The following is a 16,684-nucleotide window of genomic DNA, read 5'->3' on the forward strand; positions in this document are numbered from 1 at the left end:
TGATCCTGTTAATAGTTTCTAACTTCAAGGTTCAGATACTCATATGACACACCTGCTTGTGTTTTTAATCTCATTTTATTGGAAGGGAAGATTGATGAAATGAAATGAAACATGTCAAAATCCTAACTCCATCTAAAATGCATTTCTAAAAATAGTATGTGCATCAATAATAACATGCCACATGAGACTACATTTCCTATAAGTGCTTGAAAAAAAACGTCCAGGTTTCTATTCCTCTAAGCATCACCGAAACCAACATCACCTTTTAACGAAACATATCGGTTCCAGATCGCCTGTGGCAGCCGTGTTTTCTCCGTATATGGTGCATGGTTATTTAACCAACAGTTCCCCGGCTGGATCCGGGACTTAATAAATAATTAAAGAGGACGGAGGGGAGCTGCAGCTGATTTGCTGATGTCAGGGAGCCAGTGCAGCATTTCATGGTGCAGGGTGTAAACGCGGTGCCATCTGCCTCCATCGGTGCTCTCGGCAAACCTTACACATGCGAGCCCGACAAGAAAGATGCTGCCAACTCTCAAGATTTGGGCATTGTTTCTTGTGTCGCTCTCCTGTTTGTCTCAACCGGGGCTTTTAAAGAAGGTTTTCCGATGTCCTTCAACATGCAGCTGCTCCAAGGAGTCGATCATATGCGTCGGGTCATCCTATGTCCCAAGGATTACCCCCAACGACATCAGTTCTTTGTGAGTAGCCTTTCTAAATGATATTTGATCAAACAGTACATATATAAACAGTGTACGTTATTGAAGTTGCCTTTCAGTAGTCCTGGGCTGCACTGAGTACACATGCAATGCAGTCTCTCGTCTTATCTCATTTAATTCACCACTTTTTCTGCATTTATTTTGCATTTTTGCATGGTTTTCCCATCTTCTCTCCCTGTCTCTTCCAGGAGTATCGTCAATGGGACTTTCTCTGAGGTCAAAGAGTCTATGTTTGCTCACATGTCATCTCTTCAGCTATTGTAAGAATACTTCAGTTTCCTATGATTCCACCTCATGTGTTGGGTTGCTCTTATGTCACTGTGCTGTTAGGATATAACCAAGTAAAAACCCTAATACTTTAATTTGCCATGAGTGTATGTTGGCATATAAAAACATGGATTAATTGCAGGTTTGATGCAACTGAAACACATGAATTCACATAAACTAACACTCTGTGGATGCATTAAGGGGTGCAGTAATGCGCTTTCCTAGTCTGTTTGGTGCGTGTTACAGCTATTAGCAGGGGAGGCTTTTAAAAGGCTTGGACATCTGGAAATAAATGAGCTCCACATTGTACTTAACAGAAGCCATCAATCTGTGTGGTTATTACTCCACTGGAGATTTTTGTGATGTCAACATGGACGAAGGCGGGGTAGGTTCAGAGCAGTTAAGCAGTGAGGTCACACATGATGATTTATGTCTCAGTGTAAAGCTGCTCTTATGGCTTCAGTGTCTTTTCATATATTCAGGATTTTTTTTTTTTTTTTATTTACAAGTTTTTTTTAAAGAGTATTTTCCACAAAAACAGCACTTTGTATGTGTCACTGATTACATTAAGGGTCATATGTTAATGGGAGAGTGAAGGTATGTTGCTTCTCAGTTGAAGACCCAATGCTACTTTGGTGGCAATTCCCAAATATATTTTTCCCTCTATTGAACCTATCTTAAGTGATTTATCACCATTTATTATAATACTATCCTCTGTATTTAGTGTTTTTTCAGTGTAAATGCAATATTTTCTTTTATTTAATCCACTGATCATGTTGATGTTCATTAAAGCTCAGAGTAAATCCAAAGGTTATTAAATCAGAAACAGAGAAAACTTAAGAAAATGGCATTTTCAACAAATATATCAATAACTGAGCATAAACCAAGTCTGCCCATCCACTAGCAATGGGTTTTACTGGTGAATCAGTGTTGTAGAAGATGACAGTGTTTCCATGGTAACTACGGAGGCTCTGCACATCCAAATGGGTCATATCTGATGACCATGAAAAGATGACAAACTGTATTTTACACCAGTTATTTACATGGATTGAGAGCGTTAATGGAGCAACAGGTATTAAACATTTTACATCAGTAGATGGTTTTGGTCATCAGTGGCTATTTGGGTCTTTATGGGTTGAGAAGATGTGCTTTTCTTGAGCTTTTTAAGTCAGTACAGTTACTTAAACAGTCACAGAGGCAATAAAATATGGTGATGCACTTATTTTTTTTTATCTTGGTTATAGTGTTTGCATTAAGAGCTTGTGTGTTTTGGTGACTGAATTTAGATTGTTGCTGTTTTGCAGACATGTTCATAACACAGATCATTATTTAATGTTTTTGTTTTTTGTTTTTTTTTATCACAGGCTTTTGAATTCCAATTCTCTTACAACTATAAGGGATGATGCATTCTCAGGCCTTCCACATCTGGAATACCTGTAAGTTTCTGTCTTGTTTTCCTTCAAGTAGCAAGTGGGCCTCCAGTCCATGGAATAAGTTACCTTCACACATTAAACACACTAAAAGCTTGCATTCATTTAAAAAAAAGCAAAACACTCAAACAGGAACTACTCAAGGAAATATAGTAATGCAAATGATTGTTTTGACTCTCGCAGTCCAAGTTGCTTTAAAGAAAAAAGTTTCAATGTTTGAAGGTTTTTGTGTTGAGATGAAATGTTCAGCTTGCTGATGATAATGAATTGTAAACTTTTTTATTGATGTATGTATTTCGTAACTGTATTTGTATTTTAACAGACCCCAGGAAGAGTGGCAACCACTATGGTGGAAGCTAATGGGGATCTGTATGAACAGTAAACAATAAGTATGCAGGGAGTTTGCGTAGAACCTAAACATATATCTTGATTTTATGAAGATCACCAGTGGATAAATCTGCAGACTTTAATCTGAAAAACATAAAATTATTGAAATTTACAAAAAGCATGAAAGGAAATGAGTATCAGTGATATATCAGTGGTTGGTTTTGCACCTTCTAGTGGCCAATTTCATCAAAAAATAATATGCACTCTGATATTTAATAATAAATTACACTTTTATAATGTTTTACTTACTATTGCATACCTTCCTTAGGTCTGAACACTCTACCTTGTAATGCTAGACAACCTGTTTTTATAGATCTATCCTGGAATTCACATTTGCCCAGGCTTTATCCTTCAAGTTTCACCAAGTTTCAAGGAAAATAGCACAGTAGATCTCACTATCAGACGAATAAATCATGATAGCCAACATGAGTGACTGCATTTCCACCTACAAGATGTAATAAACAAACTTTTTCTAAATATTTAAATTAATCCTTACTGATAATTGACTTGAAGCAACACTTGATGAAGTATGAGTTGTAACATTGACCCTTTCATGGTTGCAGTTTTGTTTCTTTGACCCAAATGTTTTTGGAAATGGAATCATTCTCATGAAATTCTGAAGCATTCTCCTAGACTTTTTTGTGTCCACTGTATTTGCAGTATTTTTTTCACTGATTCCTTGTAATAAACACTTACATATATGCTGTCATGCATCTCAAACTTCTCACTACACCTGATATCACATGTCCTTTGCAGGTTCATTGAGAGTAACAAGATAGAGACGACATCCAGATATGCCTTCAGAGGACTCAGGGACTTGACTCACTTGTACGTTCCACCCATTGAAGTCATTCTCAAACATTTTCCATGCAGTGGAACTATGATAATCTTATCAGGTACCTTTTGCTGTATTGATCCGCTGCTGTTGTGTCTAGATCTTTGGCAAACAACAACATTAAAGCCTTGCCCAGGGACCTCTTCATTGACCTGGACTCACTGATAGAGCTGTAAGTGCATCACTCTCTGTTGCGATAAATAAAGAAATGTCCTTTTACACTCGTCATAATGTTGAAGATGTTCCTAGGTCATGTTTGTTTGTCTCCTTCCTCATCTTTGTGGCATTCCATGGTGTTTCTAGCTTGTCTATTTCATTTCTTTGCAATTACATGCAGTATTCCTCCTCTGCAGGGATCTGAGAGGTAATGCCTTCGAATGTGACTGTCGTGCCAAGTGGCTGATGACATGGCTGAAGAACACCAATGCCACAGTGTCTGATGTCGTGTGTGCTGGACCCGAGGATATGAAGGGCAAGCGTCTCAATGATATGACTAGTCTGCACAATGAATGCATCTCAACTGGTAAGAAAAACCTGAGCCACTCAGCTTTGTCTAAAGGGCACTTTGTTGGGTTTTTTTTTCCTCCTGTGGCTGTTTTCACTCTGCACTCAATAATTTCTGAATATGCCCTTTCACAGATTTCATCCTTCATCAGTCCGTAGCATCCGAGTCTCTTTCTGTTGACACTTTCAGCTATAAGAATGACGTCTACGTAGCTATTGCTGCTCCCAGTACAGAGAGTTGCATGGTTTTGCAATGGGACCACATAGAAATGAACTTCAGGACTTATGATAACATAACAGGTACGCCTCGTCTTAAAACGCTGCACCAAAAAACTTCAGTATTGTTGGTTTTCAAACATGTGTCATTGATGTAATATTTACTTTCTCATGCCTTTCAGGTCAGTCCATTGTGGCATGCAAGTCAGTTCTCATCCAGAACCAAGTGTTTGTCATTGTGGCTCAGCTCTTCGGTGGCTCCCACATCTACAAGTTCGATGAGGACCAAAGCAGGTTCAGCAAGTTCCAGGACATTGAAGTGTCCAAAATCTCCAAACCCAATGACATTGAGGCATTTCAGATTGGTAGCGACTGGTTCTTTGTTGTTGCTGACAGCTCAAAAGCGGGTCTGTCCACTCTCTACAAGTGGAACGATAAGGGTTTTTATTCATACCAGTCGCTGCATGAGTGGTACCGTGACACAGATGCTGAATTCTTAGATCTGGATGGAAAGGCCCACCTAATCTTGGCAAGTCGCTCACAGGTCCCAGTGATCTATCAGTGGAGCAGGAGCAACCAGAAGTTCATCCTGCAGGGCGAGATCCCTAATATGGAGGATGTAGTCGCAGTGAAGCACTTCCGGATCCAAGAGGAACTGTTTCTGACTATGACTCGCTATATTGGAGACTCCAAAGTCCTCCGCTGGGGTCCCAAACAGTTTGCAGAGATCCAGGCCTTACCATCAAGAGGCTGCATGATTCTCCAGCCGTTTTTTTTCAAAGAACGTTACTACCTGGCCCTGGGAAGCGACTACACCTTCTCACAGATTTACCTGTGGGATGATGAAATGAAAATCTTTGATCGCTTTAAGGAGGTGTATATCCAAGCACCGCGCTCATTCACTGTGGTTTCCACTGACCGCAGGGACTTCATCTTCGCTTCCAGCTTCAAGGGAAATACAAAGATCTTTGAGCACATCATTATTGACTTGAGCTTGTGAGGGGCTGTGCCTTATTGCCCCTTCTGCAATCGAATGTCTTCCATTAAAAAGATACGATTGTAAAGGAAAAGAAAGGACCAGAACGGAGTTAATGGCCTGGCAAATATCAATTCCTACATCGTTTCCTGTCACATATAAGAGCTGGTTCTAGTCGTGTTGGAAATTGTGATAGTCTGTTAAGTTTTTTGGCTATTTCTAAGTGGCCTCGTCCAATTGCCTGCACTTGTGGTCTCTCAGACTTTTAGAAATAGTACCACTTCAGAAAGATTGGGAGTCAAGAGGGTGGGCAAATGGACCAGGCAGCTGGTATTATCGGAAAAAATCCAGCTTACATTCCAGAGGGAAGAAATTGGGAATTTAATTTGAGCTGCTCAGATGGTTTAGTATCCCCTGTGCTAGTGGTTTTATATGAGAAAATAGGACCTGAGAGGAATACTGTATTATTATTTCTGATTTCTTCTCATTTGGGGCAACTGAGGATGTTACAGGTGTGGTTGCTCATCTTAATGCCACTTACCTCATGTCCTCCAAACCTGTGGTAATGTATAGACTGTTGCCTTATCAGCTCTGGGGTTCTGTGTTGTGATGGGCCCACAGTGCCTCCCACTGGTCGTGATGAAGTATCACACCCTTTTGCTTTTTTCCATACAGGGAATGTCTTGAAAGCACAAACCTTTAATTACATGGCTGCGACCACAGTCCACAGAGTGTAGTTGTTTAGTGGAAAATGTTACTGTAGGTGCTATAGAGTATATTGCGTACAGTAAAAATGAAGATGTGGTTTGTTATTTTAGAACGTGAATTATTCAGGACTGGATATAGCTAATGCCTTTGTAGACAAACATATATTAATGGAAAAATCCCCGTTTAGATACCCTTTCAGTTAGGTACTGTAAGAGGCAAAGTAGATGCTTTTTTTTATCCATTTAGTGGAGAGGATATGTGTATAGGTGACGTCAGGGAAATTACACCTAGTTGAAATCTAGTAGAAAAAAGTTGTTGGACTCCTTGCATAACTTAACAGTTCTTTTGAAAATATTACTAAAAAGATTCCTCACAGCAGAAGCCATTGGCCTCAGATTAATTTGATAAAGGACAGAGGACACAAAATGTAAATATAGTTGAGAGGCTTTTTCAGTCTTCTATACTGTTCTTTGAAGATCTTGAATGTACATAAAACAAGGTCTGTAATGCCACTACCTGTATGTCACACAAAAATCTGAACAAATCTTTGCACTTATTTAAGAAAAAAAATGTTACTGCAGCTTGCAAGAGCATGACATTCAGAGCAGGATGTTTGCCAAATTCTTTTTACATAAAACGAACTAACTCAGAGGCCTAAAGTGCTTCTACTTATCAAGTGAATGGAGTTGCAAATAAAAACAAAACATAATGGAATATGCAAGCTTTAAAACATTCTTTTGTATGATTTTGTTTTAAGCATATTGAATGTTACTCTCAAAATATATTGTAAGTCTAATCTGTTGAGTATCAAAATAAATGTGTGAAAATATGACGGAAAGATGTATTGTTATTCTTAGGGCAGTAGCATGGATGTGAAAATATATTAAAACAATCTACATGAATGTTAATCACACTGGAAGAAAAATCCAAGGCACTCTCTTTAAACATTAAAATGCCTTTATTATCATGGCATGGTCATATCTAGACCTAAAAAACTTTAATGCGTTTCGGCTTCAAGTCTTCATCAGGAAGTCAAAGTGGTTTTTGACCTCCTGATGAAGGCTTGAAGCCGAAACGCGTAGAAGTTTTTGAGGTCTAGATATGACCATGCCATGATAATAAAGGCATTTTAATGTTTAAAGACAGTGCCTTGGATTTTTCTTCCAGTGTGATTAATACTTTTTGAATCCCTTTTTCCAAAGAGCACCTCGAACAAACTCTTTTTTGGTCCAAGAACCATTCCTTCCCAAACATTTTTTGAACTGAACCTAAATTAACAGTTTAAATTGCAAAAGATGCACTGTGTTGTGCAATGACATAATGCAAACCCATGCTATAGTCACACAACTGTGGACCATTTATTATTGGCTTCACTCACTGATGGTGTATCACCTGTTTGAGATGAGCATTGTGCATTCTGAAGGAGAAATGTTCCTGTTTTTCTTTTTACATATTGTGTTCATTGATTATCAAGTTGAACCTGTCTGGTGCCGTGGCAGGTGAGACTGTGCTGCCAGGAAAGGGTGGAGCCTGACACTCTGAAACAGAGTTGAAGTCAAAGTGACTGACTAACAGACAGGAAGAAGGACTGCAAAGATATAAGAACAGAAGTGAAACAATTACAAGAATATCGGCATCAATTTGTAAGTACTTTCCAACATTTCTTTAACATCTACTTTAATTAAACTAATCAAACTTTTTTTTTTTTTTTTGCCTACTTAAGGAGAGTACATATTCTTTTCATAATCCCTTATCACTCATTTTACAATACTGTCATATACGCTAAGAAATTTAGTGCTGTGTTTCATAATTGTATATACTTGCACCAAAATTATTATGATATTTAGTGCTGTACTTTGACCTCTAATAGCTTGAATGAGGAAATGTAAAGTCTAAACAAACAGAAAGGGCAGGGTGTGACGCATGTCTGTGTTCACAAGTCATGATTTGAAATGAAAAATGCACTGTAGCATTATCAACTGCAGAATTCAATACCAATCTTAACTCTGAATTTTCCTCATTCTGTTGTGAGTTTTCTAATCAAGTACACAAAGTACAGGAAAGTCACACATGAAAGGGTTGTTTTTTTTTTGTCTTTATGCGGCAGTGATAGGGGAAAGAGAGTGGAGAATGGTATACATGAATACATTTATTCACTGCTCAGTGAAGTAATTACCTCATATGCAGCCTAACCACTTGGCCAACACATCACAACGGTAGTTTAATAATAAAACATTTATTTGTGTAACACTACTCATAAATGCTTTACATACAAGTTAAGTTGTTAAATAAATTAAGTTGTGTAGGCACAAAGAAGAGATGCGTTTAGAGTTTAGAGGGGCTTTGATGGTACAGCTGTGATTCAAAAAACCTCCCAAAAAACAGAGGCTCCTCCTTGACCCCAGCAGAAAGTGCATCTTGAAACACAAAATACAATGAGGAGCTGCTGTGCTGTTGCATTTAGCATCTGCAATTTTGTTCCAGTCTTATTTGTAATGAGAATGATGTCTTCAGTGTCTAAACATCCTTCAAGTGGTTTGAAAAAAAAAAAAAAAAATGAAATGGGAAAATTCCAAGTGACAGGTGCTTTACTGTCCCAGCTTTTGTGTGATGTTTTAGAAGAAGTGAAACTGAAGTGCTTTTATTTTTGGGAAAAAAAAAGAAGCTAATTTTATGAGATGAAAACTCAAACATTCTTCTTTAGTAATAACAAGATAATACTGGTCAAATATTTAATAAATAACTGTTATCAACACATCTGTTTCTGATTTGGTCTGAATTGTTTCAAATATGTGCCCAGGCACTTCTATCAGTACTGTAATAAATTCTGAAAAAAGAAAAAAAAAAAAAAAGATAGAATTTCCAGTTTCCCCGAACCAAAGATACCCTTGATTTCAGCTCATCAGAAATGAGACATTTTTTCAGTGTACATTCTTTGACAAAGTCAAATAACTCCTCATCCTGTTTCAGTACAGTCAGTATAAAAGTCATACATGCAGGTTTTATCCTAAAGGGCTTTTCTGAGGATATGGGGGACAAATCTAGATGTAATGTGGACTATATAAATAGTCCACATTATAAGATCATCAACTTAATGCTTGAAAATTTTAACAATATACATTTATTTCTTTCACAGTTTCCCTGGAACAACAACATGAATATCATCACACAGTTCCAAGTGATGGTGCCACCAAGTGAAACACATCCTATAATATTGTGTATTCAAAATAACAACCTCAAGAAGCTCAAGACCCTACTAAAATGTAACAACATTGATACATGTTACCCATGCAAAGAATGGAATGATTATATAACACCATTAATTGCTGCTGTTGTAAATCACAAGGAGGATATTTGTACTTTCCTTCTGGATCAGGGTGCAAACCCAAACATAGTTTCCAAAAATAGCTTCACACCTTTGCATTATGTCTCCATGTCCAAAGCTCCAGTTATATTTGTGAGAATCCTGCTTAAGGCTAATGCTGCACCAAAGGGATGTATTCCCATTCCACGTTTCACACCAGTACAAATGGCTGCCATCAGTGACAGAGGGGATGTCATGGCAGAGCTCATCTCTGCTGGTGCACTAGTAACAACTGTACTTTTAAATGATCCTGAACGAAGTATGTTTGGTAGAAAAATCTGTCAGATGATTCACAAACTTGCATCAGAAGGAAATGAATTATGTTCAAAACTTGGATGCTTCATGGAAATGGAAATTGCCATTCAAGAGAAACGACATGAGGAAGTTTTCAAAACTTTTCACAATCAGATGCTGCTGGAACATCCTCAGATCCACCTAGCCATGATTGAAATACTCTTCACTGTAACAGGGGAAGATACAGAAAAGTACTGCCAGGAAAGTTTTAAATGGCTGAAAGACACAGGAAACCTGAATTCCTACATTGAAAATGCAGTCATTCGCTTACCAAACATACTTAACACACACATAAATTTGGCTATTAATAGTTTACATGCAGTTTTCTGCACAATGGAAGACATACCAAATGAGCAAGCACTGAAGATAATCACTCAGCTACTGAAAAAGCTCCACCTAAAAAACCGACCTGATGTCTGGAAAGCTGTTTTACAAACGCTGTATGTAATAACACAGAAAACAAAAGGGTTAAAACACTGGGATTCCAACTTTCTTGAAAAGTTATGCAAAACACTTGTCCCTTTTGTGAATAACTCCCACCCATCTGACATCAGAGTTTACACATATGGGGTACTTGCAAACTTGCTTCCAGTTGAGTGTGCAGTTGACATCTTTATATCGGTGGGGATAACCTCTGTGCCCGAGGACATACTGACATCTGCAGATATGAAAATGAATGACAAGCTGAAAGAAGCGCTGAGACGACTGAAAAATTATTTCGAACGAACAAAGTCAGAATGTGAAGACAGTACAGTGGTCTCTGGATCCAGCAAAAAGAAGAAGAAAAAGAAGAAGAAGAAAAAGAAGGAGAGGTCAGAGCAGCAGGACATCCAATATGATGTAGATTCCAGACCTGCAAATGATTCAACAGCAGTTCCTGTTGTGGAATCAACTTCCAGTGTTCAACCATTTCATGTCAACACCACTGATTCATTAGGAGGTCTCAAATGGCTACAAATCAGCAAGAGGTGGAAGGAGAAGTTAGAGAAGCTTCAGAGTCATGATAAAAGTAATATAACCAGAATTGGAAGCATTAATTATGTGAATGATGCAGAATTTCTGATAGCAAAAGGAAGTGATGGAACTGAAGTCTTCTTGGGGCTGAGAGATGATGGAACAGAAGTTGCTCTTAAGAGAATGACAAAATCCAACTATAAAGTGTTGAAGAACGAGGAAGGATTTCTCCGACTTCCAGAACTCGATCATCCATCTATAGTACGATATGTTGATGCTGCAGAGGATCTGAACTTTGGATACCTGGCTCTTCAGCTGTGTGAATACACTCTGGAAGAATACATTAAAAAACATGATAATCTGTCCAAACAGAACCTTGTGTTGCAGTTACTTGATAGTTTGCAGGTGCTTCATGGTCAGTCTCCTCCAATTCTCCACCGTGATCTGAAACCACAGAATCTGTTGATTGGTAAGACAACTTAAAAGGGTACTCTTTACTATATTTTGAAAAATAAATACACTTTAGCTCCCAAAAGTGTAAAGTACAATGAAATTATTTCTAATGTCCAAATCAGCTGCTTTAGAGGCACTTCCCTAAAGTTAAAGAGTAGACATGACAGAACAAAACAATGACAATAGAGGTTAAGACATGTATATAACACCATTACTTAAAATCTGTGCTATTTTCATTGTGTATTTTGTGTAAGAACCATTGTTTTCCAGAACAGCCTTGATCCTATACTGTACTGAGTTCACAGAGTTGCACAGGTCTTCACTTGGAGGTTCTTCCTCTCTTGATAATGACTACTCTGAGCTGAGCTGAAGTGTTACATTAGATGAACAGTCCCACAACTTCCTGGCCACTCCTTCTTTAAGGCTTGGACGGAAGATGAGGGTTATTGTTCTGCTGAAATGCAGCACCTGTGAACTCAGTGGTTAATTGATGCTGTTATAAAAACATGGTTTCCAAACAAAATATTGGCATTGCAGATTTTAAGTGACTGTGTTATAAGGGTGTTCTCACATTTTTATTGTATCTGCTTTGTGAAATAGCACTTCTTTGCATCACTGCCTCTATAGCAGCTTCCTGGAAAGTTACGATTGAAATGATTTTAAAATTGTGAAGGGTACACTCAATTTTGGGAGCTATACTAACACTTGTATTAACATTTTTTTTTATCTTTTATTTTCCAAATGTTTCAACATTATTTCCTCTTCAGATGTAAGTGGAAGAGCAAGATTAGCAGATTTTGGGATAAGTAGACGGTTGCTCAAAGGACAAACAACTTGGCGCACATGCAGTGCAGGAACAAAATGCTGGATGGCCAAGGAAACTATAGCAGCAGAAGGAAAACCTGATATTCCATTCAAGTCAAACACTGATGTACAGGTCAGTAATTGTGTCTCATCAATTTCAACAACTTTATTAGTGTCAACAAGGTGAACATTTTTTGTTTGTAATTGTTCAGGTGGCAGGGATGCTGATCTATTACATCCTCTCAGGAGGTCATCATCCATTCGGTGACAAATCCTTTGAATGTGAGTCAAACATTTACCACGGAAAGTACAAATTGGACCATGTTCCAGATGTGGTTGCACAAGATCTCATCGAATGGATGATCAATGAAGAACCAAAGCAGAGACCTAAAGTGGAGGAGTGTTTGAGCCATCCCTTCTTCTGGACCAGTCGAAAGTGAGGAAGATGAATTCATCACTGACATTTCTCTTCTGACATTTTCTAGAGATATTCAAGTTTTACTAGACTATAAAGTTAGACCCTCTAATATCAGCATAAATATAATCATATCACACAAACATGTTTTTCCAAACATAACTGAAAACACATGAAATAGAACTGATGCCATGATTCAAACCATTAGCTGCTTTTCCAAGTAACAGCTGTGACTGTGCAAATGGACAATGACAGAGTAGTTTTACTGAGCAGTTTTCATCCCTTATGCTTTTTTGTACATGTCAAAGCAGAGACATTTTAACGTGTGTACAGTTTGCAGTCGTAATAACCCTGAAAAACTTTTCTTTGTCTTTAAGGAGAGTTGAATACTTGAAAAAGATTGGCAACAGGGACGAGGTGTCCAACTGCCGAAACGCTGACCAAGAACTGATTAGTTCAGTGGAGGAATGTGCTGAGGACGGAGCCTTCAAACAGTGGAAAAATCAGGTGACTGGGGCATACTACAGCAGATCCTTAAATTACACTTTACACCAATAGATGTCATTTTCTACAATTAAATGCATTTATTTTGCAGTTTCCACCAGAGTTGGTCCAGATGATGGATAAAAAGAACAAAGCCTACCCTGACAACATACTGGGATTACTGCGCTTCATACGAAACCTCCATGAGCACTAGTAAGACCATCTGCCTCACACAGGGCTTGACATTAACAACCAACTCTTTAAATGCAGGTGGATTTCAACAGTAGCATGTCACTCACCAGCCACTTTGGCAGGGTAAATTACATATACACTATACTGTATGTATGTCCTTAGATGATGTTTGTGTGTAAATCTTTTATTCCTGTCGGCTGCAAAAGGTACTAGGTTTTATTATAAAGGGTTTTATTAGAGAAAGACCTTTATTGTTAATTTCTTATTTCTAAAGTAGAGATGGTCATATTTCGTACAAACCCTCACTTTAATCTGCTCATATTTTCAGTGTTAAAAGTACTGCAATGTGGTTTTTGACAAATGCAACACTTCTATAACTGTCACATAATAAAAGCCTTCTAATGTAAATGCTTCTACAAATGGCCATAAACATAAAAATAACATGAGATTGTTGAATGTATTAAGTTAAATTTGTTGAGGTTGGGCTTAACTCGTATGTGAAGCACAAATTTAAGATGGTTTTCTTAGTTTTAAGAACTGGAATTGATTAGTCTTTGTCTTAATAGGCTGCACATTTTCACTAAAAAGAGTTTTATATCCAGCCTTAAAAATGACTTTTGTGTTTAGTATGTGTATTATTTACAGGGATCTTTTACATTTAAACAGGTTTTAAATCTAGTTAAAGCAGATTTTAACACTTATTAGTCAAGTTTATTCTATAAAACACACATTGTGGCGATTGAAAATGCTGACTGGCTTGTAACTTTGGAAAACCACAAGCCACCAAACAACAATGTTAGCCTTCATCATCCAGGAACATTGAAAACAGAATTGTACTTTGTTATTTATTTGGTTTAAAAAAGCGTAACTCAGAATTAAATGGACAGTAGAGTGTGTTTTAAAAAAATCTGAAAAAATAAGCTAATAGAACAAACAGCAATTCATCTCTGAAATAAGTAAGAATTTGAGTTGAATATGATCTTTTGCCACTATTGAAACCAAAAATTACAATCGATAAGTTTTTGACTTGTACTCATTTTATTATTATGGTCTGTCATTACACAAACAAACCAAATTATCAATGTTCATGAGTCATGACTGTGAGAGATTAACGTGTCTTCACTGCTTCTCATTGACAGTGCCAAATATGCAGCTGAGGTTGATGTGACAAAAGTCTTTCCTGGCCTCTTTGGGTGCATTTACAAGTTTGCCAAAAAACAAAAGTGGAATTCAGAGACCCCTCTGAAAGAAATGTTTCGACAAGAAGGCTTCGCTGCAAGCTTTGTTCTGCCAACCACAAACACTGAGGAGCATCTTGGTGTTCCAGTGCAAGAGTCTCAACCTGCTGACTTGAAGTAAAGTTGAGCTGCAAAGAGATTTGGTTTTGAAAAGAGTTGACAAGTTTGTACAAGAAATCATTAGGACAATGAAGGTTAAGCAAATACAGTTTCGCACTGTAATAACCCATAAAGACCCAAACACCCAGTAACAAAAACCATCGACTGATCTAAAATGTATAGTGCCTCCATCCATCCATCCATCCATCCATCCATTTTCTTCTGCTTATCTGGGGCCAAGTTGTGGAGGCAACAGTCTTGTTTTACTTGTTCAGTAAATTATATATTTTTCTGAAAAAGTCACTTTTTCTTGAGTTGTCTCCGTTTTTGGTACAATAATCCTCAAGGTGAATCTGACCTTTTATGAACATCTATATGATCAGTGAATTAAATATTGGAAAACACCTGATTTTCATTGGAAAAATGTAAAATATAAAGGATTATTTCATAATAAATGGTGGCAAATCACTTGAAAAATATTAAATATAGCGAAAAAAATCGTTCAGGAACTACCACACAAGTAGCACTGGGTCTATATGGGTTAATTACCATATTAAATACAGAATAAATCAGTGCAATAAATAAGTAAGGACATTTCAAGACAATCATATAAATGCAGGGAGTCCTTTTCCACATGCGGAGTTTATGTTTTGAGATTTTATATTTTTACAGGACTACTATTTACAAGATAAACCACTCTATTAGCTTGTTGTAGATATACACCTTTGTCTTATTGAGCTTTTGCCAAGGAATTGTCCCCATTGTAAATAAATAAAAAGTGCATTCTCCATCTTTTTCACTGTATTTGTTTATTTCATTCATTTTTATTCATTTTATGGATCACATTTTAATCTTTTTTTTATTTAATTGATTTTATTCATTGTGTAATTCATCTTATTGACTGATTTATTGAAAGCCTCCTGCCTAAATATGTAAAATACATAATTTAGGATAGGAAGGGACCACTTTACTAATGATCTGACCTACCAAATCGAACACTTTATCCAAAATGTAGATTAACAGTTTATATACAGTGAAATAGTGACCTCTTGTGGTGGGTACATTTATACATTTACACTATAAATAATTAACTGGAATATTGAAGTATACTGTTTACTTATCAATTTGTTTTGTAATAATTTAGAGTATTTACTGTTTACACTAAATAGCCAACTCCAAACTGCATATTTTCTGGCACATCAATCAAATTTTTAACACTTTTAATACATTATTTGACACTCTGGATTTATCTACAAAAAAATGAAATAATTGCTTGACATATAATTAAACCAGGCTTATGTTTTCATTGTAAATGTTAAAGATCATTTTGTTTCTGCCATACCATTTGTGTCTGTAAGGCTCATTTATGTTCAATAAAGCCTCAGGGGGGAAAAAACAAAAAAATAGAAGATTGATCTGAGGGTCAGTGACAGAGGAGATATCATGACAGAGCTCAGTAGTAATGATGGTACCTTTAAATGATCCTGAAAGAAGTGTTTATGATAGAATAATCTGTCAGATGTTTCAGAAACTGAGGAAATTGCTGTTCAAGAAAAACCGCCTAAATAAATTTACAAAACTTTTTAGTTAGATACTGCTGGAACAGTAATTGACGGATAAAAAGAAAAATACCACCAGGAAAGTATTAAATGGCTGAAAGACAATGCAGCCATTTGCTTACCAAACATAGCTTATACTCACATGTAGCTCTGGCTATTGATTGTTTATATATAGTTTCTTGCACAGTGGAAGACATGAAATGAGAAAGCACAGAATATAATCCTTCAACTACTACTAGTCTATTGTGAAACACTCTCATGCTAAATACTAAAACACTACACTTAAATGGTTAAATGTAACTGTCCAAAGGGTGGCCTTGTTCTTACTTTATCTCAAACAAATGGAGAAAGCTGGCACCCACTCCTGATCAAATATCTCCTGTCTAAGATTGGACCTATTGGTCTTAAAGTGACTATAATGATGATATCATGAGTATAATTCCAAAGAAGATTTCATGACTAGAAGCTTATTTATTACATGTGTTTCAGAATCATTTTACCCAGTAGCTTCACTATTCACCCAATCTTTAATTCCACCAAATTTTGGCAGCTCCTAAATGTGCTTTAATATTGCCTTACTGCATCTGAGGATGATCTATTTGGAGATTCATTTATATAGCACCTCACTAATGTGATTAAATCATTTATCATCATGTTTCAGTATTGGTACTGGAGCTATACTCAGTGATGGGCCTACAGTGCCTCCTTCTGTTCGGGATAAAGATGTGTATATACATATATATATATATATACACACACACACACACACATACACACACGTATATAT

General features: G+C 37.0%; 2 protein-coding genes across 2 annotated transcripts; both read left to right on the forward strand.

The window, feature by feature from the left end:
- The first annotated feature begins 99 nt into the window (after nucleotides 1-99).
- On the forward strand, nucleotides 100-6,874 carry lgi2a (leucine-rich repeat LGI family, member 2a). Its single transcript, XM_030162310.1, is given in 9 exon segments — nucleotides 100-589; nucleotides 591-701; nucleotides 908-979; nucleotides 2,351-2,422; nucleotides 3,560-3,631; nucleotides 3,739-3,810; nucleotides 3,992-4,161; nucleotides 4,278-4,442; nucleotides 4,541-6,874. Coding segments are annotated over 9 exon segments (1,701 nt in total). The 5' UTR covers nucleotides 100-440; the 3' UTR covers nucleotides 5,359-6,874.
- A 716-nt stretch (nucleotides 6,875-7,590) lies between these two features.
- LOC115438277 (uncharacterized) lies at nucleotides 7,591-15,129 on the forward strand. Its single transcript, XM_030161765.1, has 7 exons — nucleotides 7,591-7,685; nucleotides 9,179-11,123; nucleotides 11,875-12,044; nucleotides 12,124-12,347; nucleotides 12,704-12,833; nucleotides 12,922-13,022; nucleotides 14,141-15,129. The coding sequence occupies exons 2-7, from the start codon at nucleotides 9,197-9,199 to the stop codon at nucleotides 14,358-14,360; spliced, it is 2,772 nt and encodes a 923-aa protein (XP_030017625.1). The 5' UTR covers nucleotides 7,591-7,685; nucleotides 9,179-9,196; the 3' UTR covers nucleotides 14,361-15,129.
- The last annotated feature ends 1,555 nt before the right edge of the window (nucleotides 15,130-16,684 follow it).

The sequence above is a fragment of the Sphaeramia orbicularis genome, chromosome 18 (assembly GCF_902148855.1).
Source record: "Sphaeramia orbicularis chromosome 18, fSphaOr1.1, whole genome shotgun sequence".
Classification (NCBI taxonomy): domain Eukaryota; kingdom Metazoa; phylum Chordata; class Actinopteri; order Kurtiformes; family Apogonidae; genus Sphaeramia; species Sphaeramia orbicularis.

Bases quoted from the DNA above. Each gene is read 5' to 3' on its own strand.
- LOC115438277 (XM_030161765.1), top strand. From the start codon at position 9,197: ATGAATATCATCACACAGTTCCAAGTGATGGTGCCACCAAGTGAAACA. The intron at 12,045-12,123 runs GTCAGTAATTGT...GTAATTGTTCAG, and splicing joins AGTCAAACACTGATGTACAG to GTGGCAGGGATGCTGATCTA. The intron at 12,834-12,921 runs GTGACTGGGGCA...TTTATTTTGCAG, and splicing joins TCAAACAGTGGAAAAATCAG to TTTCCACCAGAGTTGGTCCA.